The sequence below is a fragment of the Capricornis sumatraensis genome, chromosome 10, assembly GCF_032405125.1.
Source record: "Capricornis sumatraensis isolate serow.1 chromosome 10, serow.2, whole genome shotgun sequence".
In the NCBI taxonomy this organism is placed as follows: Eukaryota; Metazoa; Chordata; class Mammalia; order Artiodactyla; family Bovidae; genus Capricornis; species Capricornis sumatraensis.
The window spans coordinates 57,397,071-57,421,120 of record NC_091078.1 but is presented as its reverse complement, the minus strand read 5'-3'; the positions used below and the strand labels follow the sequence as shown (position 1 = coordinate 57,421,120).

Genomic DNA, 24,050 nt, shown 5'->3' with positions numbered 1-24,050 from the left:
AAGCTCCAATACTTAAGTCATGTAATGCAAAGAACTGATTCACTGAAAAAGACCCTGATGCTGGGAAAGACTGAAGGCAGAAGGAGAAGAGGAGAACAGAGAATGAGATGGTTGGATGGCATCACAGATTCAATGGACATGAACATGGGCAAACTCCAGGAGACAGGGAGGAGCAGGGAGGCCTGGTGTGCCGCAGTCCATGGGCTCACAAAGAGTCAGACAGAGGGACTGAAGACAACAACAAAAGCCAGAGGGTTTTTGTGAGCACAGGGGTTTCTGTGCTCCAGGCCTCTGATTTGGGCTCAGAAGCTGCATCTAAAGGGATCCACACTCCCCACCCACTGTTAGGATACACAAGGCCAAGAAAGACAAAGGCCAGGCCTGAGTATGGGGCTGTCCCCGACCTCAGTTGGGAAGGAAAGGGGCAAGATTATGTTGACTGTTCCCTTTGACATGAGGCCCATGGCAGCTTGTTTATCTGCCTTGCTCACTGATACACCAGTGTGTCAGCGCTCTGGACTCAGGAATCCCATCTCTAAGAGCTTATCCTGCAGGGACAAGGGACGGACAACGTCTGCACTGTCTAAATACTAAAAGCCACTGCTACCTCACCTTCCACCTCCATCAGAGGGGGACTGGCGAAGTAAATGCCAGAGCAGTGGAACCCAAGACAACCACGAAGTTCACAAAAATTCTGCCTTGGTTGATTAAAACGTGTTATTTATGGGCACAGAAAAAGAAACTTAGAAGGACTAGTCCTCAAAATTTTAACTGTGGTTATCTCTGGATTAAGGGATTGTGGATGATTTTTTTACATTCTTCCCTTGGTTTGTCAGTACTTAAAATCTGTTCCTGCAATGAAGAGGTATCCCTTGTATATAAGAAAAAGGTGTAAGACTAACACATTATTTGAGGTGGCGGGAGAGTGAAGGTCAGACTTAGGGAGGGACTGGCTGAGGGCTACCTGCCTGGTGCTTCCAACATTCAACCTGAAAGCAAAGCCCCAAAGGAAGGTTTAAAAAGCTGCTTCTTTGTCATTCCCTCTCAAACATGCACAGAAGCTTACATTTCAGTGGTAAAAAAGCAGGCCCATTATTTTCCATGACATTCTTCTAGTTGATGGAGTAGGTCTAAGAATATATATTTTTCTAAAAAGACTCATGGTTACCAAACGGGAAAGGGGACAGGGGATAAATTAGGAGGTTGGAATTAACACACACACATTAATATACATAAAATAGACAAGCAACAAGGAAGCACAGGGAACTCTACTTAACACTCTGTAATAACCTACATGGGAAAAGACTCTGAAAAAGATATATGTCTATGTATAACTACATCACTTTGCTGGACGTCTGAAAGTAACACAACGTTGCAAATAAACTATATCCCAATATGAAAATATATACAGATATATTTTCTTCTAATGAGACTTGATGAAGTTATTTTCATTTAAAAAAAAAAACCTGGCCCGCAAAGTGTAGGGCTGTCCTGAACTGCGCACCAACTGCTCTGAGGGAGACTGGGCCCCTCAACCTTTAGGGTAGATAGGAACTGGGGGCCTGGCATCCCCGGGGAAGCCTGGGCACCAGAACACGCGCGTCGCAACCCAGAGCTGCCTCTCAAATTAGCACCAGGAGGACAGGCTTCACACCTCGCTGCTGCAGGAACTGGGTCAGTGTCCACCAGCCTCCATCTCACCTCATCTCCGGCCCCTCAGGAACACGAGGGGCCCTTCCCCAAATCCTGCTCTGAGTCTGGGTTTGTGCCTGGACAACAGGGCTCCATGCAAAGGGCTACGGAATCTGCTCAGGGACAGGGTGGCCCTCATCTGGCTCCTGGGGGCTCCCTGCAGATGCCAGAGTGGTGGTCACCCTGGAGGGAGGGGACGCAGCCAGGACACTGACGCAACCACACGGTGGCAGGGACGTGCTCACGTCCCCAGCTCCAAAGCAGGCGGGCCCAGAGCTAATCTCGGAGCACCAGGAGTGTTATTTATACTGGGGGCAGAAACAGCAGTAATGGCAACTTAAATGTTTTTCTCCTGGTCATAAAAGTACACGTCGATCCTGCAGGAAATATGGGATTTAATATCATTATGATGGAGGGCTTCCCAGGGGGCGCTAGCGGTAAAGAACCCACCTGCCAATGCAGGAGACATAAGGGACACGGGCTCAGTCCCTGGGTTGGGAAGATCCCCTGGAGGAGGGCACGGCAGCCCACTCATGCCTGGAGAATCCCATGGACAGAGGAGCCTGGCAGGCTACAGTCCATAGCGTCACAAAGCGTCAGACCCGACTGAAGCGACTAAGCACACAACACAGTGTGACGATGAGTGCATTTTAACAGGACCTTCAGCTCCATTCTTGGGGACACAGCTCCACTCCTAAACACAAGGGCCTCTTCTTATTTTATTCTTGCCGTCCACATCCTCATCTGCATAACCAGTAGGAGGCAAGTACAGGGAGGCTGTGGGTGTGGAAGCCAGGAGGAAGGCTGAGGCCAGACCCCAGCCTCCACCCGCAAAGCAGCCCGAATCCTTTCATAGGCACCTCTCAGGCTCACTTTCTTAGAGCAGGAATGGCTGCACAGGGTGGCGATTTGGCATACAGTTGCCAGATAAAATACAGGGCACTCAGTCACATCTCAATTTCAGAGAAATAATACTTGGGGTACACATTGAAAAAGCATGCTATCTGAAGTTCAAACAATGCCTGGGGCACACTTACACCTTACACTACCTCATCATCTGTCCTTCCTCTGAGTTCAAGTTGGCATTGTACTTGCATTTATTCTATTTGTGTTTACTCGATCCATCAACCCTGATGTGGTGGCTCATTAGGAAAAGGGCTGTAGGGGTGTGGTGAGCGGCAGCAGTCTGTGGCCATGTGGCCTTCCTTGAGAGACCTGTCGGGAAACCCCAGAGAAGAGGAGGAGGAAGAGGAGACAAGAGGCTTCGATGAGGAGTAAGTCGTATCTACATCACCGACTCAATGGACATGAGTTTGAGCAAGCTCCGGGAGACGGAGAAGGAGAGGGAAGCCTGGCGTGCTGCAGTCCACGGCATCGCAAAGAGTTGGACACAACTGAGTGACCGAACAACAGGTCAGAAAAGGGGTGAGAGTCTTAATGCTGGGTACTGGAGGAAGAGGTGGAGGAGCTGAGATGCTTACTTTGGAACAGAAAACGCAGGTCAGGGAGGGTGGGCTTGACTGTCTTCCTCCACTGATCAGTTCTCACCTCGCTGGGCAGCCCTGGGTGGCTCTTGTGGGTACAGCCAGGGCCAAGGCGGGACAGGTACAAGGAGTCAGAGCTCAGGGCAGCAGGGGGTAGGTGGCCACAGAGGAAGGGTCTGCCAGACAGGCTTCCCCAGGAGGTTGGTTGGCATTCGCCAGTGTCCAGCAAGGACCAAGGCGGGCTACTGGGGGGGTGAAGTCCCAAGAGGTACTCACCTGGGTTGTCCCCAGTGAAGGCCACCACTTTGCATCCTGGAGGAAACCCATAGCGCTGGACAAAGTAGGAAGAGATGGGTCCCTGAGGAGAGAAAGCAAGTACGTTCTGTAGAAGCAAATCCCACCTGCCTGGCACAGCGGCCCACCCTTCAGGCCACGGGAAAGCAACAGGCCTGGGTGGGGCCGAGATGCTCATCACAGCCGGGACGTTCTGTCCACAGAACACCAGCGGAGCCCAGCCCGGGGCTGGGCCCATGAACGTGAAGTTGTCCCACTGCCTCAAGGCACGCTTGATTGTGCGAGTCAAGGCAGCCAGAACAAAACCGCCCCCAGCGTGGGCTTGCTTTGTAAGCCCCACATTCTGGATGTTGCATTAAAAATAAATAAACGAGAGGAGAAAAGCATTAAACAAACTCGTGGAAGTAGATAATGCCTTACACACATGCTCTATCAGCCCAGCAATCAGATCACGAGCAATCAGACATGCATGCGCGGAGGTCAATGTTCTAAAGAAAATAAACCAAGGAAAGGCGCTGTGGGGGAGGAGCCTTCACCAGGAACCAAAGCTCTCAGGGCCCCTTCGAGACTTCCTGTGGGATCAGAGGGCAGGGATACCTTCTAGACAGACCTACAGTCTTTAGAAAACATAGTTATGCAAAGAAAGCTCCCCGACTCCACCCTCCGCTTTCCCTGACTTTCTCTTAGTTCCAAAAATTTAAAATAAATGATGAGATTTCCTGGGACTTCTTAGTGGTCCAGTGGTTAAGACTCTACCCTTCCACTGCAGGGGGCGTGAGTTCGTTCCCTGGTCAAGGAACTAAGATCCCACATGACCAGTGGCACATCCATAAAAAAAATTTTTAAAGGGATTTCCCAGTGTCTGGGAAGACCATTTTGCTCCATCCAACAAAATTTCAGATTTCCATGAGAATAAAGCCTGGGAGATAAATGTCTTGGCCTGGGTTGCCTCAGAGAACAGTCTGAGTCAGCGCTTGTGCAGGAGGCTTATTTGGGGAAGTGACCACAGGAAATGAGGGTGGGGGTTGAAAGAATGAAAAGGAAGGGGTGAAAGCCCACCCAAGGGTACTCTGGGGAGCCGGTGCTGGCTGTGGGCAGCATTTGAGGCAGGCTGTCCTCTTGGGGGTGGGTCAGGGAGCAGCTCTCCACAGCTCCTCACAGGAGAAAGGTGTGTGTGTGGTGGGGGGATTAACCCCGATCCTCCAGGCTGGCAGAGCACAGCTGCAGAGTTCCAGAAGCCCCCAGGGCAGAAGAGGGAAATGAGCTACAGCTCAGGCAGAAGGCTGCCAAGGGACACGGGAGACCACGACTGCTGGCGAAAAAGGTGGGCTGGGAGGTTGCAAAGCGGAGGCGTCGCTACATGACATCTCCAAAAATTTTCCTGCAGAAAAGGAGAGAAAGCCATTTGGGCACCACCTTCAGAAAAAGAGATGACAGAAAACATGAATTTTGCTTGTTTCCCCCCATCACGTGGGTACATATGTTTCAAACGAAAACACACTTTTCCAAATCAGTTCTTTTCTGTTCCTCAAGCTGCTCGTGTCTGCACGAGGCCCCTCTTGGAGGCATGTGTTCTTGGTGTAAGGCAAACAAAGCTGGCTGCCGTGGACAAAACACTGCTCTCCATCGACTGGAAACTAAGAGCCATGTGCAATACCAGTCCCAGAGGCTTGGCTGTCTTCTGTTCACCCTTCCTTTTTTCCTTTCTGCTGTGCATCAGCCTGCCTGGGTTCTGAATTGTCTGCTTCAGTGGGGCAGGACACCCTTAGCTCTGTGCGCTGGCTTCATGGCACCCTCTGGGAGCCTGTGCATGCTCAGTCATGCCTGATACTTAATGATCCCACGGTCATTCTCTCTCAGGCAAGAATACTGGAGTGGGTTCCCATTTCCTCCTCTAAGGGATCATCTTGACCCAGGTCTCCTGCATTGTCAGGCGGGTTCTTTACCACTGAGCCACCTGGGAAGCCCACCCTGGGGATGATGATGACAATCTGGCTTTGACATTCTGCTCGTGGTGGCAAAGGCTGTTTTCAGCTCTTACTGTTGATAGAAAAGTGTTTCCATGGCTGGAACTGCCAACAGGAGGCACTCACGGTAGCCTGGATCTCCTTATGCCCTGGTCTCCCTCACAGCTAACACTCTGCCCCACCCAGCGCTTCCACTTGTTCTGGTGTGGGGCAGGTGCTTCCCACTAAATGGCCGAGTGCAGGGTGCAGCCAAGAACTCAGCTGGCCAACCAGGAGAAACCAGAGCATGGACAGCCAGTGGCTATTCTGAACATGGGTGCCACTCCAATGGTTAAAGTTCTTTCACTGAACTGTCCCCTTTATCAGGTACATGTGCTTAGTTGCTTAATCGTGTCCAAGTCTTTTGAGACCCCGTGGACTGTAGCCCTCCAGGCTCCTCTGTCCATGGAATTTTCCAGGCAAGAATACTGGAGTGGGTTGCCATGCCCTCCTCCTGGGGATCTTCCCCACCCAGGGACTGAACCCGGGTCTCCCACACTGCAGGCGGATTCTGTATCATCTGAGCCACCGGGGAAGCAGATACAGATTCTGCAGATATTTTCTCCCAGTTGGTAGGTTGCCTTTTCACTTTGTTAATGGTTTCCTTTGCTGTGCAGAAGCTTTTTATTTTGCTGTAGCTGTATTTGTTGGGTTTGCTTTAATTGCCTCTGCTTTCAGGGTTTTTTTCTTAATATTTATTTGGCTACGCCAAGTCTTAGTTGCAGCATGCTGGATCTTCAACCTTTGTTTTGGCGGCATGGAAACTCTTAGCTGTGGCAGGTGGGATTTGGTTCCCTGGCCAGGTTTGAAGCTGGGCCCCCTTCATTGGGAATTTGCCGTCTTAGCCATGGGACCACCATGGAAGGCCCCTGCTTTTAGTTTCAAATGCAAAAAAACTCTCTGCTGAGTATCCAGGAGCTAACCACCTGTTTTCTTCTCAGAGTTTTACGGTTTCAAATTTTATATTCAAGCCTTTTATCCATTATGGATTAATTTTTGTATCTGGAATAAGACAGTGGTCCAGTCTCACTCTTCTGCATGTGGCTGTCCCAAATGTTTTTCATATTAGCCCTGGGACCAAGCACCATCTTAAGTACATTAAACATATCACCTCATTCATTCTGCACAACAGCCTGACAGACAGAAAGTAGTAGCATTCCTACTGCTCCAGAAACAATGGAAGTGACGAGGAAACTGAGGCACAAGGTCACAAAGGCGGTTAGCAGCAGAGCCCAATTCCACCCCAGACAGTGTGGCTCCAAGGCCCATGCTCTCCCCAGATCACTGGCACTTCTCTTTATTTCCTCCAGACTGCCTCCCCCAAGCTTCAGTGGTGGTCCCATCCCTTAAATTTCCATCTTGTGCATTTTTTCCTGAGGAGTTTAATCACCCAGAACATATGCCTTCAATCCTTTTCCCATTCTAATTATTTTCCAGGGCGCAATTTCCCAAAGTCCACTCCCCAGCCCCCTCACCCCCTCCATGAGGCAGGAACCTGCAACTGGGCCTGAGCACCTGAATGCAAGGGAGGGATCCAGACTGCTCTGACTCATGTCAACTACTTATCTTGTATTAGACAAATTTCCAGGTGTGCGTGCCCTTGTGTAAATGGATGGATGTGCGTGTGGTCGGGGGTGCAGGGGGGTGCGTGTGTGTACTATACCACTTCCCCAGCAGCAAACCAGCTCTCCAGTGAGCCTCGCCACTGGGCACTGGGCAGGGGACCTACCACAACAGAGCAGGATGGCACTGGTCGGCCAAGCTTCTCCTCTAAGCGAGGTGCGCAGGCTCCAAGGCAAGCCTGTGACCAGACTTTGTCCTGAATCTGCAGCAAATTCATTCCAGAACCTAAGGAAGGAAGGATACAAGAACAAAAGAACTAAATTTTGAAAAACGTGAGCTTTATTCATTTTCCACCCCAATTTCTGGGCCATACCTTGTGGCATGTGGGGTCTTAGTTCCTCAGCTAAGGAGCAAACCCACGCTCCCTCTATTGGCAGTGTGGAGTCTTAAGCACTGGACTGCCAGGGAAGTTCCAAGAGAAATCTTTAAAAAAAATCTTCTGTAAAAATGCACAAATCTAGCCAAGAGGGGATCATTCTCAAAGCAGACGTGTACCTGGAGCTCTTCCCTGATGGAATGTATACAATAGATCTGGGTCACTCTCCAGTGGGCCTCTGATTCTCTAACACCTGGCCGGGGGAGGCGGCTCCCGGCAGCAGCATCTAGGATGGCTCTGAGTGTCCCCTGGGGTTCAAGGCTCTGAGGCAGCCCTGGCACCAATGTGGGATTTCTCAATCGCATCTAACTTTTCAAGGGAAGCTCTCAGATGCCTCCAAACTTCCTCATACTCATCACTAAGATCAGCTATGTGTGCGTGAAAGTCACTCTGTCGTGTCTGACTCTGCGACCCCAGGGACTGTAGCCTGCCAGGCTCCTCTGTCCATAGATTTCTCCAGGCAAGAATACTGCAGTGGGGAGCCATACCATTCTCCAGGGGATCTTCCTGACCCAGGGATCAAACCCAGGTCAGTCTCCTGCACTGCAGGCAGATTCTATACCATCTGAGCCAACAGGGAAGCCCTGGTGATCAGCTAAAACTTCCCTAAAGTAATCTACTTCTCCTGAAGATGGAGAGTGGGGAGAATCCAGAGCACAGGTGGATGGCCCCCTTCCTGGGGCCCAGGAGGTGGCAGACCAGTGGGCTGGGTGCTGCTGGAGCCCTGTCCCCATGTGAGAGGGTTAGACAACTGGTAAATTAGTAGGTGACCTCTAAGGTGACAGTGAGGGGAATGGGTGGAGGCCCAGCTGAGGGTGAAGCTCAGCAATGTCCACAGCAGCGATGGAACTTTCTCCGGCAGCGTTCAGCAGCCCGGCTGAGTGTGGAGAACATCAGTGGGAACAGGCTGCTCCACGTGTAGCACTCTGCTGGCCTGAGCTCCAAGGAGCTGGGCTCCTGTGCGGGAGGAAGCTTTTCTTCTCCAGATTGTGAGCAAAGCTTGGGGACCACTCCTTCATCACTTCACTCTCTCTCCTTGCAAACTAAACTAGCGTCTGGCACACAATGGCACTCACACACTTCAGCAGAACTCCCAGTGCCTGGGAGTGTCCCGGGGTCTCCTGAGGTCACTCTCCCAGGCCTGGGCTCTTGCTCTGCCTCCTCCTCCCTCCTTGGTCCCTCCTTCTGCTCTAGCCTCAACCCAGAGCTCCTTCAGCAAGCTCCTCCCAGCTCTCCTTCCTCACTGGCATCATCTGCATTTATTTTTGTCAGAGTTTTGATTCCAGAAGCTCATCACTCTCCTGAGTTCTCCAAATGTGAACAAGAACTTCAAAATATAACTCCTGAGGGAGCCAGGCTACAAGACGGTGCCTGTTCATCCCCCAGTCCTAGTGTCCACATCACGTGTGGTCCCTTCTTCTGGTACCCGGAGGTCTGTGTGCCCAGGGACAGGGAAAGAGTGATCCACGTCACTCCCAAGACTAGCGTGTAAAAGATTCTGCGGCTTCTGCTTGGCTGCTGTCTCTCTTTCCCTTCCCTTGGGGTGAAATCTAGCTCCCATATAGTGCTGTTGGGGGGGTTAGGACAAGGAACAGAGGCCTCCGGCCAACAGCCACATGTTTGGCCTGGAAGAGGATCCTCCAACCGCAGTCAAGCCTTTCAGTTCAGTTCAGTTCAGTCACTCAGTCGTGTCCAACTCTTTGCGACCCCATGAATCGCAGCACGCCAGGCCTCCCTGTCCATCACCAACTCCCGGAGTTCACTCAGACTCACGTCCATCGAGTCAGTGATGCCATCCAGCAATCTCATCCTCTGTCATCCCATTCTCCTCCTGCCCCCAATCCCTCCCAGCATCAGAGTCTTTTCCAATGAGTCAACTCTTCACATGAGGTGGCCAAAGTACTGGAGTTTCAGCTTTAGCATCATTCCTTCCAAAGAAATCCCAGGGCTGATCTCCTTCAGAATGGATTGGTTGGATCTCCTTGCAGTCCGAGGGACTCTCAAGAGTCTTCTCCAGCACCACAGTTCAAAAGCATCAATTCTTCGGTGCTCAGCTTTCTTCAAAGTCCAACTCTCACATCCATACATGACCACAGGAAAAACCATAGCCTTGACTAGACAGACCTTAGTTGGCAAAGTAATGTCTCTGCTTAATGCTGGAGGCCAGCTTGACTGCCACTTCCTCAGAGACCCAGAGCCAGAAGCATCCAGTCAAGCCACTCCCTGATTCCTGACTTTCAGAAACTCTGTGAGATAATAAGCATTGATGGCCCTCAGCTGCAAAGCACTGGGGTCATTTGTTACCCGCAAAAGATAACTAATACCCTCCCTTCTTGGCAACAGACAGTAGGGACGGAAGACTGGGTAAGGTTCATGCTGCCGCACACCTGCTGGACAGGCCCAGCGCTGGACTCTGAAGACTTACCATCACTGTAGTCAACAGGGGAGTAAGACCCAAGGAAGAGAGAAGCAGCGAAACTACTGACCAAGGAGATTCTCTGCAAAAGAGAAAGATACCGTGAGATCTACGACTCATGAACAACCAACTACTTGGGACACACACACAACAGGACAAGAGTGTTAAATTGGGGAGGGAAGTAGAAACTTTGAGCAAGATGCCCCAGCAGTGAGAAGACGGGGGATGCCTCAGTCTCGCAGGGCATTTGGAGCGGCCGGGACACCAAGCGGTGACCCCTTAGGAAAGCCCCTCGCTCCGCGGTTTCTGACAAGTCATAGAACGGCCAGGTTCAACAATGACAAGGGGAAAAAAGGCGTTCCCTGGTGGTCTAGTGGTAAGGATTCCAGGCTTTCCCTACTGGGGGCCTGGGTTCAGTCCCTGGTCAGGGAGCTAAGGATCCCACAAGCCTCGCAGTACAGCCAAACAGCAATAACAAAACCTAAGAAGAAGCCACCCTGAGGGAAGGTAGTTTTCACCGGAATCCATATGCCGGGGAGTGTGGCGCCCTGATTCCTTCCTCCATTTCTATGACTTTTATTCACAGAGGAAGTAGATGTATGGTCACAGAATCCAGAACCAACCAAGACAGTTTCAGGGGTTCAGAATGAGTAGAAGTGAAAGCCGTCCCCTTTGGAAGCCAGAGACCCCAGACATGAATGGGAGGAACTGATAGCTGATTTCAGTGTCACCCTGAGGGTCTGTGCTTCCACACGGGAATCACAGGCACTTGGACCAGGGGAGAGAATGCCATCACCTCCTGTTCACAGTCAGACTACCTCTGTTCTACACACAGACTCTGGAGAAGTTTTATCATCCCCTCCACTCAAAACCTTCATTAATGGCTAACACTGCAGAATAATCTGGAACCTTGACTCACTAAAGAGTAAACTGCATGTTAAGATTAAAAAAGCAGTATGGTTTAACACAAGCTGACCATTTTCTAATTACTTAGAGATGAGTCTCACTAGCCAGGCCGTTGAGCTGCTTCTCAGGTGGCATTAAGTTCCGGCTTTCAGCAACTGTGGCTCAAGGAATGGAACCTGGGTTCCAGGGATACAGATTCTGGTTGAAGGGCCACAGCTAGAGACACACTGGTCCAGGTTTACAAATTTCCTAAGAAAACAGAGATTCCACGCCTATCAAGCGCCTGTTAGGCATCCTGCATCAACGATAGGATACTGAGCCCAAAAGTAAAAGTGTTAGTCACTCAGTTGGGTCCAACCCTATGCAACCCCATGGACTATAGCCCACCAGGCTCCTCTGTCCTTGGGATTCTCCAGGCAAGAATACTGGAGTGGGTTGTCATTTCCTTCTCCAGGGGATCTTCCTGATTCAGGGATCGAACCCAGGTCTTCTGCATCGCAGGCAGATTCTTTACTGCCTGACCCACCAGGGAAGCCGAGGAAATTGAGGAGACAGAGATGAAGGGCACCCAGATCTACTCAGGTGGTCCCCGGAAAACACCAGGCCCCCCGCTCCCACTCTGACCCTGACCTCAACCCTTCTGGTCAGGAGAGTCCCTGACTTTTCTTTCCTATAATTCCATTCTTTCCCTCTTCTTTGGAAAAAGCCTGACAACGAGAATAAAAGCAGACTGAATACATATCATCTTTAATGTCTGCTCATCAATGTTTTTAGCCCATGTACATGAGATGTATATTTATGCAAAATTAGAGAAAGAATTCGACCCTGACTTGTAATCAAAGAGGAATGTTTAACCAACCTCTGTGTGTGAGTAGGCCTCGGGGTTCTGCTGGTAAATCTTTGCAATCTGGTTTCCTGTAAATCGCTGGAAAAACAGTGCAAGTACTTAAAAACCCATATCCTTTGGAGAATGATCAAGTCCATAAAGTACTCACAGAGTTAACATAGCAGGCTCTGAATAAGAGCTTAAGAAGGTTTCTGAAATCTGGAAATGTCTGATGTCTGTTGATCACCCTTAGTAATAATCTTGCTTCTCATGTGGCAGGATGTCTGTTCTGACTGAAGGCACCCATGCAGGGGACTCACGTATTTTCCTAACCCACATCCTTCCTACCTCAGGTGGCCCAAACAGGGTCAGTCTTATCCCCCGAACCTCTACTCCAGTGGGGGTGGCATGATCCTGGCTGAGGCAACAGCAGCCACCCCATGGGAGGGGGTGGGAAGCCAATAGGAAAGAGGTACTCAATTATTATTATTTTTTTTTTTTTTACTTTCCCAGGAGCTGCACCAAGTGCCTGTAAGCACTGACTCCTTTCAGCTTCAAAACTACCCAAAATGTTAAGTGCTCTTTGTATCTCCAAGTTAGAGAGGCTGAGATCGAGGTGCCATTATCAGCCACAGACACAGCAGAGCTCTGACCTGGGCGCAGCAGCAGCAGGCCTGCCCTCACTGGATGGGCAGTGCAGAGGGCCTAGCTCAGAACCACGGGTCAGAGTGCCCAGGCCTGGCTCCACGGGGCAGCAGCCACACGGCCTCCCAGGAGTCCCACAGGGGCAGGTCACCAGCGTGTCCTCCCAGACCTCCAGGGAGAAGGGACCAGGGCCGGCATTCAGGTCTTCCTGCTAGACCAGCCCCTGTCCCCAGATCACAGCGGGTGCTCCCACCTCGTAAGCACGGGAGCCGGTGAGGCGGCTGAGAGCCTGGGCCCCGCCCACGGCGGCCTCCAGCTGGCGGCACTGGGCTGCGGTGCTGGAGTCCATCCACACCGGGCAGTTGCTGATGGAGAAACAGGCCTGGAAAGAAGGAGCACAGGCGTGAGCTCCGCCTGCTGACCCTGGGGGCCACCCTGGCACCGGCGGCCACACTGCCCAGCGCAGCAGGGATGAAGTGGATGTCTCTCCCCTGGACATGACCTTGGAAGACCCATGGGTAAGCCATTCATGTCCAAACCTTGGTCTGGCCTGGGTGGAAGGGCTCTTTCCCCAGAAAGCTCTAGGTAGAAGATTCTGGCGAGCGTACCTGAGCACCACAGACAACAGGAGAGATAGGAAGGGGGTGGCGGAGGGCCAGAGCTGTAGCCAAGGGCAGGCTGGCCCGGGCATGTGGAGCTTGAGAGAAAAGAAGCCAGAGCCTGCATTACCAGCACCACTAGGAGGCACTAGGTCCCCTAGTTTTCTGAGCAGGGAGCTTGCCAGAGTCGTGCTGGACTGCAAGGGACCCACGTGATGAGGGCTGTGCGCACCCAAGCCTTTGATCCGACCACAGGGATGTGCACGGCAGACCACGCTCACAGGACTGCTGCTCAGCCATCTTCCCACACCCCTGACGATGCCCAAAAGCCCTACAGGGCTCAGAGCCCTTCTTCCCTACCACCTCCCGTAGAAGTTTCTCAGCCTCCCACAACCCGGCCACAGTCACCTGTAGCTGCTCATGCAACGGAAGGTCCGGTGACAGGCTTGTCAGCACCTGGCTGGCCCCAGTCTTCCAGTACACGCTTCCATGTTGCTGCCAAGGGAAAACCCAAGCCCGTATCAGCCTCCTGGAGACCGGAAGGACCCCAGACTACACGCCAAAGAACTGGACTCTAAGTCCACGCCGGTACTTCTAAGTCACAGAGCTCATCACCTTTATGAGACTTGGTTTTCATTTCTATAAGATGAGGAGGAACTCTGCCCTGTCCACCTCAAAACATGGAGGAACAAACAATTATTGGTCTAGATTTTGGTGCCTTTGTAAAACTGTATTTAAATATATTGCTCAGAATACTATCTGACACTCACTCATTTATTCATTTACCACTATTCAGTCAACAAACACTAACTGACCACCTAGATCACGCCAGGATGGGACAGATGACTAGGGTAGTACCGTTCCTATTCTAAAGGATACTGGAGTTTAGTCAGGGGAAAAGACACAAGTGGACAATTACAAACCTCTACTAAGGGATTTCCCTGGTGGTCCAGTGGTTAAGAGTCCACTGTGCAATGCAGGGGACATGGGTTCGATCCCTGGTCAGGGAACTGAGATCCCGCATACCACGGAGCAACTAAGCCCATGGGCCACAGCTAGAGAGTTTGTGCTGCAACAAAAGATCCCATGTGCTACAACACAGACGCAGCCAAAAAAAACCCTATGAAGTGCAGTGGCAGGGCTGTGGAAACGCCGGAGAGGAGTCTAGCCTGCTGAGGGTATGCGTGCGTAGAAGTGGACGCGGTAACTAGGAAAGGGTCCCAGAGTTGGGTGCAGGGGTGCACCATGAAGAGAGTAGCTGCAGTTGAGAGTGGCTGGCATGTGCAGGGAAGGAACCTGAGGTTGGGGTGGGGGAAGAAGGGACTGGATGGGGAGGTGGCAGCCTACCCCTTGGTTGGGTTTTATCTTGGGCTGGTGAGAACTCTGGATGGCCAGAGTCGAATGGACGAAAGGGCTTGTGAGAGTCCTGGAGAAGGTAGGCTGGAAGCAGGGAGGTGGAACAGAGGCCCAGAGAAACACAGTGGGTACCAGGCCTGGGGCCACAGAGGTGGCGCTGGAGAAGAGGTGGCAGATTCAAGAGTCAGGGAGAAATGAGCAGGATTTGGGGGCCCCCTGGAATGCGGGGGCAGGAGGATGGGGGAATCGAGGCTTACACTTGGGTTGTGGTCCCAGGTGGAGAGGGACAACTCCCTGAGAAAGGGCACCGAAGGAGGGTACCTGGGGCAAGACGGAGCGCCCAGTCAGAGAAATGGCAAGCTTGAGGCGCTCCTGGGACATGTGGCCAAGGGGGTGGGGGAGGGGTGGTGGGAGGGAGAGGGGGTCCAGGTGTGGGAGGCAGCCGAGACCACCAGGGACTCTGTTTAGTGGAACAAGGACACAATCAATAAGCTTCAATAGGTCAGGGGAAGAGGCACCTTCAGAAGAGTTGGTGAGTGCTCTCTAATGAGGATGTGAAGACACGCTAAACCAGCATGGGGCAGAGTGACTCAGAGGATAACACTGGACTGGAATCCTCACTCCCCCTCCTAGCAGCTAGGTGACCTTCGACAAGTGACATCGCCTCTCTGTGCCTCCATTTCCCCATGTAAATGGCAATGATAATAAAAACAGTAGCTAAAACTTGGAGGGTTTTTTGCACTGTCCTATCTATTTAACATTCACATTGACCTCACAGCAGATTAGAGTATGGAGGCACCAGAAAGCTGGACAACGTGCCCCAGGTCACTGCTTGCAAATGGCAGGGCTAGGGATCAAACCTGGAGCCCCCTGTGCTAACCACTGCACGATACCTCCTGGTACGACTGCTATGAAGACTAAGTTAGTGCATGTAAGATGTTCAGCACTGCACCTGGCATACACTAGGCGTCCAGTGTTCTTTGTCATTACCACACTACTATAGTTATTAGCATGATTTCTGACTTTATTTTTACTTCCGGAAAAGAGGAAAGCCATTGTGTACCTTCAAACAGTCATAATAAATTCACATCACCTTCTTCCTCCATCCCCTTGGAGGACCTGGATCCAGTTCCTCCTCACCCAGCGTCCTCTTCTGTACAACATTTAACTGTACGAACTGTCTCAAATCCTGTGTTTCATCCTCCAAGGTGAAACAGCTATAGGGATTTTCACTGCAACGAAACTTGTGCAGTGACTCTCAAAAATGTGCACCGTCCTTTGAGGGGAGCCAATGGCACCCCACTCCAGTACTCTTGCCTGAAAATCCCATGGGCGGAGGAGCCTGGAAAGCGGTAGTCCATGGGGTCGCTAAGAGTCGGACATGACTGAGCGACTTCACTTCCACTTTTCACTTTCACGCACTGGAGAAGGAAATGGCAACCCACTCCAGTGTGCTTGCCTGGAGAATCCCAGGGACGGGGGAGCCTGGTGGGCTGCCATCTATGGGGTCGCACAGAGTTGGACACGACTGAAGTGACTTAGCAACACCTCAGCACCCACAGCACCACCCAAGACAGACGCCCCTCATGCCGCAAACAGAGGCTGCAGCAAACACACCTGGCCTGCCCCAGACAAGGCGAGGACTTGAGAGAAGTCAAAGCCCGAAGCCTTCATCTTCTCCAAGATGATATCCAAAGCCTGAAAAGAAACACAGGACCCACCATGACTGTCCTGAACCACGGAACCAGGCTAATGCCCAAGCCTGGATTTTCAGTGCCTGCCCTGTCAGTGGAGATAAAGAAGGAACCGATGACTCAGGGTTTAGAAGCAGAGTACATCAATTAAATGAGTAGGCATCAACCAAATAAAAAGGTGAGCTATGCTAAAAATATTTTAAAGAAATGGAATCAGAAACCAGCAATCCTCAAAGTTTGCCTCTCCAACTGGTGACTTCCAAACATTCAGAAGGGCCTCTCAGGTGGCTCAGTGTTAAAGAATCCACCTGTCAATGCAGGAGATGCCGGTTCAATCCCTTAAGTTGAAAAGATCCCCTGGAGGAGGAAATGGCAACCCACTCCAGTATTCTTGCCTGGGAAATTCCATGGACAGGGGAGCCTGGTGGGCTACCGTCCACGGGGTTGCAAAGAGTTGGACAGGACTGAGCATGCACACAAGTATTCAGGAAGAGCCGAAACCAGGTGGCTCAAATTTTTGTTTCTTTTATCTGCATTTTCAGTCCACCATATTACTGATATGACTTCACTGCAATGGAGAAGCAAAGAGTAAAGTTGAAGCTCCCATCAGAACAAGGCTCCACAGACTTTGCTGGTGGTCCAGTGGCCAAGACTCTGAGCTCCCAGTGCAGGGGGCCCTGGGTTCAATCCCGGTCAGGGAACTAGATCCCCCACGCCATGCAGCACAGCTAAGCATCCGAGAACTGAAAAACCTGTGGGCAGAGGACATTCAGTTGCTACCATTGTCTGACCCCTGGTCCAGGGTCCCAGGTCCCCTGTGGTCCATGAGACAGCCCTCGGCTCCTATCACACCTGCCTGTGCTATCCACACCCTAGTCCTGTGGCCTCACAGGCAATGCAGGTCTGGCCACAGGCATCTTCCTTCCTCACTGGTCCTGAGAGGCAGGCCTGGCTTGGGATGAATCTAAGCCCGAATGGGCAGGTCACAATTCGCCACACTGAGGGCCCCTGCCGCTGGAGTTGAAGGGCCTGGGGACTGAGTGCTAAGAGGAGAGTGTAAGGGCCATGTTTGGATCTCAGGGTACACGGGAGGACACCGGGCCTGAAAGTGGAATGTTTGGGAAAGGTCTGCTCTGTGGCATTTTAAAGATGGCAGGACTTTCCAGCTGCTCTGGTTTCAGCACCTGGAAGCCACTCTGTGAGTCTCTTCAGCTCAGAAGTCCTGCCACCAGCTAAGACCGAGGCTGGCCCTGTATCGTGCAGATTCCACCTGCCCAGGAGGACCTGGTCTCAACAGGGGCTCTCATGAGCTGCCACCTTCAGGCTTCTGAGCAAATTTCCAAGTCTGCTGGTGAGACAGGCTGGGACAAGAGAGGGACAGGAATCCCTGTCTTACCTGGACCCACATCACGACCGGAGAGGTCACTGTCAGGCCATCCTTGTGAACATGAACTCCACCCTGAGTCCTACAAGCAGAAGAGATAATGTGGGACAGAGCCTCAGGTGGGGGCCCGGCAATGGCTGATCCTGGATCCCTCCCGCAGAAGAAGCACCCCGCCCCCAGCCTCGTGGGGGAACTCTAGATTGAACAGGGAAGATGATGGGCAAGATGGAGAGAGGAGGCATGGAAATTGCCCAGTGTGGCTCAGAGGTGGCAATTCTCCGAAAGCACCAGAAAAAACAAGTCTTCTAAATACAAGCTGTTCACCCTGTAAGGCTGTCACTTGGAGCAGTGGGCCTAAAGGGGTTAGTAAGTTTGGGGTTGGATGAGAAGCCCTTCCAAGTCCACTACCTAATTTTGGAGTAAGGAGGCCTTTTAAATGATGACTCAAAATCAAGAAGCAACAGAAAGAGAGACTGAGATATTCAATGACATAAAAAACAAAAACTCAAATATGGCAACAATAATCCATGCAGAAGAAATTTAATAAAAATTAGACCACAAGTCAGAGAAGGCAATGGCACCCCACTCCAGTGCTCTTGCCTGGAAAATCACATGGACAGAGGAGCCTGGTGGGCTGCAGTCCATGGGGTCACAAAGAGTCGGACACAACTCAGCGACTTAGCAGCAGCAGAGCACAAGTCAATGAAAATGAAAAGAGAAAAATCAAAGAAACCAAAAGCTGATCCTATGAAAAGGTCAACCAATAAACCTCTAGTCAAGCTCATCAAGAATAAAAAAGAGAGACAAGACGTAAATTACCAACATCAGAAATGAGAGAAGGGTCTTCACTACTGATCTCACAGACATCAAAAGACAATAGAGGAATATTAGGAACAATTCTATGGCCACAAATCTGATAGGCTAGATGAAATGGACCAATTCCTTGAAAGATACAAACTACCAAAAATCTAAGAGGGGTGGCCTGTAGTAATATAAAATATGAAAGCAAGATAGCCTCCAACCTCAGCTCAAAGGAGACACATCAGCTGGGGAAGAAACAGATGGTAACAGAAGGTGATGGGCAGTGAGACGGAGAGGCCAGAAGGGAAGGCTTCAGGGAGGAAATGCTATCTGAAATAGACACGGAGGGACGCTTCCACCAGGACCACTCCAAGCCACCTCAAAATCTACAGATCCACAACGGTTATGAACTGAATTGTGTCCTTCAAGGTTCACCGTGTCCTAAGCCCCAGTACCTTTCAATGTGACTGTGTTTGGAGATAGTACCTTTAAAGAGGTAATTAAGTTACGAAGAAGTCATCAGGGTGGGCCCTAATCCAGTATGGTTGATGTCCTTATAAAAGATAAGGGCATAAATAACCATGAGATGCCAGGGGTGCACTCACACAGAACGATGGCCACGTGAGAGGCACCAAGGAAGGCAGCCATCTGGAAAGCAGTGAGAAAGATCTCAGGGGAAACCAACCCTGCCAGCACTTTGAACTTGGACTTCCAGACTCCAGAAGAGTAAGAACATAAATGTCTCTTGTTTGGATTGCCCTCGTGGTCCAGTCATTAAGAATCCAGTGCCAATGCAGGGGACACAGGTTCAACCCTTGGTCCAGGAAGATTCCACACGCCTCGGGGCAACTAAGGCCATGTATCCCAACTACTGGGCCTGGCCTCTAGCGCCCGTGCCCCACAAGAGAAGTCAGCCCGACGAGAAGCCACACACTCAAACTAGAGAGCAACCCCCACTGCCCGCAACGAGAGAAAGCCTTCTCGCAGCCACAGAGACTCAACGCAGCCACAGTGTTACTTAATCTTTCAAAAAGTCTTGTTGTTTAAACCACCCAGTCTGTGGGATTTTGTCTGGAAGTCCTACCAAACTAATACAAAAATCTAAAATCATGATCTTTTTCCCAGAAACCAATTCTCTTTCACAGTCTACTATCCACCCCAGAGGCCAGCCAGAAGCCTCACCCTCATATCTCATAATAAATTCTGTACCAAGACCTGCCAATTTTACCACCCAGCTCTCTCTCATCCAATCAATATCATTTCTCATCCGGATAATCTTTGGAAAACCTCCTCAGTGGTTTCCCAACATGTACTTTGGCCCCATCCTATCTGCTTTCCCATGGCACCCAGAGAGATCTTTTTAAAAAACAAAAACAACCATCTCACACTGTCCCCTCCCCCAATCCCTACAGCCCTACAGTGGCCAACCATAGCTTTTAAGATAAAGACAGACTCCATTCCATGGCTTATATGGCCCACCCCACCCTCTCTGCTCCCTAGCCACTCAGCCTTCTTCAGTTCCATGAATGAGCAGTGCTCCTTGCCACAGGGCCTTTGCACATGCTATCCTTTCTGCCTGGAAAGCTCTCTACCATCTATCACCTGGCTAACCCCACTCATTCAGACCCTGGCTTAAGCACTACCTCCTTAGAAACATTCTCTAACCTGCTCTTCCAAATCTAGATCACATTTCTTTACAATAAGTACTTAAAGAAGTGAGATCCTTTCCGTCAGAGGCCTTTCCTGAGTTTATTAAAACATTCTTTTGTGTTTTTTGTTAATCAATCAGTCTTTGCCTGATATCAATCTTCCCCACTAAATGTGAAGAACTGAGAGAGCAAGAACCATGACTCTCTGCTTCACCATCAAATCCCAGGATGCAGCACAGTGCTTGGTACAAAGTGAGTCTCAACTGATACCTACTACATACATGAAGCCACGTGCAGAATTCAGAAAGAATGCAGGAGAGTGCATTCCAGGCACAAAATAAAGATGTTGAGTGATGTGTCAAGGTCGCCCTTCTCACAATCTGAGGAAACCAGAATAGTGTGGTTTATAAATATAAAAAGTTGGAATCCCTTGGCAGCCCAGTGGTTAGGACTCCATGCTTGCACTGCAAGCAGCACAGGTTCGATCCCTGGTCAGGGAACAACCATTCCACAAGGGGCATGCAGTGGGGCCCAAAAAAAGGGTTTAGGGTGGACCCCAAAACCACCCCCCCCCCACACACAGGCACCCTAGGTACATACCCAAATTCTACAAGGTCTCTGTCAAAATGCACACTGTCCTCATAGAAGACACTCAGCTCTGCATCAACAGCAACAACTTTTACCTGGAAGGTAAAATAGTAAAAATAATGGATAGACTTTTCCTCAGCTTCTATACTGGTCCGGGGATATGAACATCACCAGGTGAAGCCCAGCCCCCTAGAAGTGGTTCAGCCTGGAGACCTCCTTGAGGCTGCGGTGCATTGTGGCAATTATCCAGGTAAGAGGTCTCATCTGACAACATATCCGAAGACTTAGTAAAATGAAGAAGTGGAGGGGCTAAACAGAAACACCCCGAAACACTCAGGGAATTTCTGCCCTCCCAAAGAGCCAAAGCCAAAACCCTCTAGAAGTAGATGTTCATAGATGAGCTGGTTCCTATGGCAGGCAAGAAGGTCTGAGGAAGTCCTAGAGGAGAAGGAATGGGAGGCAGGGTTTGGAGATGTCTCTGGGGTGTCCGCACCTGCAGGGCTCTAAGAGACCAGGCAAGGTCCCCGGTTTGTTACCAAAGGCCATGATCAAGAACCAGAGATACATGTCCCAATGGAGCAGATTCCAAACTCCAGGGTACAACTCCTTTACTGGACAGATGCGGAAACAGGCCTAGCAAGACAACCTGACTTATCCAAGGTCCCCCCCAGTAGTTTCTGGTCAGGGATAGACCACAGCCTTGCTCCCCTGACCCATCTGTGGAGAGGGGTTTGTCTTTAACTGCGACCATGTCCTAAGTTAAGGAGAAGGAGCCCCTTGATACCCCAAACTGGAAAGCAAATCTTGACTCTCCTTGCCTGCGTGCCTGACTCAGAGAGCAGCACAGTCGGGCACGCTGACCTGGGCACGCTGGTGCCATCCAAGGGCTGTCACAGGCGGAACAAAGTTCAGGTGTACATCGTGCCCATTTCACTTAAAAAAAAAGCTTCAAGCGGTGATCTGGTTCCCGGTCACTGGCTCCGCCTGCGTGTCTCCCCGTCTGTCTGGCCCTCTGTTTAAAGCAGCCGAGTTCCTTCGGGTCTCTGGCAACCTGTGCTCAAGACGGCGCGAAGCCTTTGAGGTTCCCGGGCATCTCCCCGCCGCGTGCCCGCGGATCCCTTGAAGGAGTGGGGGTGGAGGGCCCCCTCTCTGGGAGAGCCGGGGTACAGGCCTGGCGGAGGTGCCAGGTCCCCGGGGAAGCCCGAGAGAGAAGCGCTCGCAGCGCGGCCCAGGGTTCCGGGCGCCGGGGTCCCCGCCAGCCCGCCCCGGGGCCCGCGCCGATACCTGCTGCGTGCTGAAGTCCCAGCCCAGGCAGCAGGGGCGAGCGGCGCGCTCGGCCATGGCCGCGGAGGATCCGGCGGCGCGCGGTTCCGTCAGTCCTTCCCGCGGCCGGACTGTCGCCGCGCTCCAACGCGCAGACACGCCGGGCCCGCCCCTTGCCCCGCCCGGCCGAACTCCCGGACCCGGGGTCCCCGCCGCCTTGCGCTCTGGCGCCACCTGCGGGCGAGCGAGGTGGGGACGCGCCGCAGCTCTGCATCAGGTGCTTTTCGCACCTGGGCGACCGGCAGCTCCCTCCCTCCAACCCCACCTCGCCCGCCTCCCATCCAAATGTGCTCCCTGCGCAGACCCGGCCTTATCGCGGCCTGCTTTCCCTTGGAGGACGCCTGGACCAGAGGATTCATCCTTAGGCCGGCTTGTTCCCACCTGTCTCTCTGAGAGCCCGGAGCCTGGGACCTCCGAGTTCGTCTCTCTCAGGTACCGGAGCCCTGTTCACTCATGGTGCTGAGTTAGGGGGCACAGGGCAATGGACCCAGAGACTGAATCCGCGCTGTCGGCAGTGAAAGCGAAGAGCCCCAATCCCTGGACCACCAGGAAACTCCCTAGGCATTAGTTCTGAAGTACTTTTTAAAATTCAGCACTGTTTTTACAGTTTACTACTAGTTATATGGATTCTCTGGTTCCCAAACTGTGCACCCAGGTGCTCTGGGAAGGTGCAGGGAACCCACAGGGGTGCAGCGGGGTAGTTTTACTTTTGGAGGGAAAGACGGGCATACTCATCTCAACCTTTGTCAGTCTCTAAGGGCACTGGTGAGTGGTTGACTGTTGACTGCTGGGCAGTCAACGGTTCTTACACTGGATTTGCTAGATTCTTTTCTAGGATAAGGCATATCTTTGCAAACCTGTGTCATAGTGATCAGCAAATCGCGGTGATTAAGCAGTTCTGGTGATAAACAAGCACTGCAGGAAAATTAAAGTGCAAAACTAAGGGCAGCGGTTTTCAGTCTGATCCTAATCTTTCAAGAGTTGTGCAACACCCAACAGGCACACACATCCCCTTAGTGAGTAATTATGCTTGTTTAAGAAGGAAATGAAATCATTTTCTCTCCCTACTTACGTGCACTAATTTCTTTAAAGAGCTTTTAAGTTGTTAGGACATGGGTATATATGAAGCCGTTTGGGTCTAACTATTGATCCTTACTAAACAGAACCATTAATCTCTTCTTTTGGCCAGGAAGCACGTGACAAAACTCAGATTCTGAAGGATGCCATGAAGTGTACAGTGTGTGGGAACCCCTCATCTCCTTGGTTGCTTGTAACAGCTCTATCGTGTTCATTAGTGTACTGACCCCAGGTTTTGCTGCTCAAGCTGCCCCTGAGGGACACTGGGGTGGACTCCAGTTCCCCACTATTGCAAGTAGTGCAGGTTGAAACCTCCTCATCCATGGTTCTGTGGACCTCTGGGGGGAATTTTTTTTTTGGGGGGGTGGGTAATATCAAAGAGTAGGGTTTATACTATGTATGCATAACTCGTGTGATCAGAGTACTGGATTACTTCTGAGAATCGCTATACTGGTCTACACTCCCACCTGGAATGCCCAAGGGTACCTGAACTTCTCCATCCTATATATATTACCTGGCATTTATATCCTTTTTGATTTTGGCAGTGTAATAGGTGAGGAGTGGCTTCTCATTATTGCTTTAATTTGCATTTCTCTCATTATTGATGATTTTGAGCTTCTCTTCATATACACTCACCAGCCATTTAGGATTTCCTGACATTCAGTGAATCCCCTGCTTATTCCCTTTGCCCATTTTTCAAATTGGGAATTTTTGTCTTTTTTTAAGGATTTGCAGGAGTTTCTTATATTTCAAGATGTAAGTTCCCAATTGGTCTTAGGTATTGCAAATATCTTCTCCCAATATGTCATTTATCTGCTAACTTTGTCCATCTTGCCCTTCATGGACTGGAAAAATTTAATTTGAATGTAATAAAATCTGTCAATTTTTCTCCATATTGATTTTGTTTAAGAAGTGTTTCCCCACCTTCAAGCCACAAAGCTACTTTCTGACATTTTCTACAAAGATATTAGCCTACATTTTCTTCTCTTAGCAAGGTCTATGACCAACCTAGACAGCATAGTAAAAAGCAGAGACATTACTTTGCCAACAAAGGTTCATCTTGTCAAAGCTACTGGTTTTTCCGGTAGTCATATATGGATGTGAGAGTTGGACTATAAAGAAAGCTGAGCACCAAAGAATTGATGCTTTTGAACTGTGGGGTTGGAAAAGACTCTTCAGAGTCCCTTGAACTGCAAGGAGATCCAACCAGTCCATTCTAAAGGAGATCAGTCCTGAATATTCATTGGAAGGACTGATGCTGAAGCTGAAACTCCAATGCTTTGGCCACCTCATGCGAAAAACTCATTGGAA

General features: G+C 50.8%; 1 protein-coding gene across 4 annotated transcripts in view; it reads right to left on the bottom strand.

Moving 5' to 3' along the window:
• Window positions 1–21,729, bottom strand: part of XYLB (xylulokinase) — a 46,611-nt gene extending 24,882 nt beyond the window's left edge. For all 4 annotated transcript variants that reach the window (XM_068981839.1, XM_068981841.1, XM_068981842.1 and 1 more), the window contains exons 1-10: window positions 21,624–21,729; window positions 20,352–20,434; window positions 17,314–17,383; window positions 15,841–15,921; window positions 13,276–13,362; window positions 12,522–12,650; window positions 11,657–11,722; window positions 9,901–9,973; window positions 7,206–7,324; window positions 3,453–3,534 (exon numbers count right to left, since the gene is read on the bottom strand). In XM_068981839.1, coding sequence (XP_068837940.1) covers window positions 3,453–3,534; window positions 7,206–7,324; window positions 9,901–9,973; window positions 11,657–11,722; window positions 12,522–12,650; window positions 13,276–13,362; window positions 15,841–15,921; window positions 17,314–17,383; window positions 20,352–20,434; window positions 21,624–21,680 — 847 coding nt within the window. In that variant the 5' untranslated portion in view covers window positions 21,681–21,729. The remainder of the gene's footprint in view (window positions 1–3,452; window positions 3,535–7,205; window positions 7,325–9,900; window positions 9,974–11,656; window positions 11,723–12,521; window positions 12,651–13,275; window positions 13,363–15,840; window positions 15,922–17,313; window positions 17,384–20,351; window positions 20,435–21,623) is intronic.
• Window positions 21,730–24,050: the final 2,321 nt, after the last annotated feature.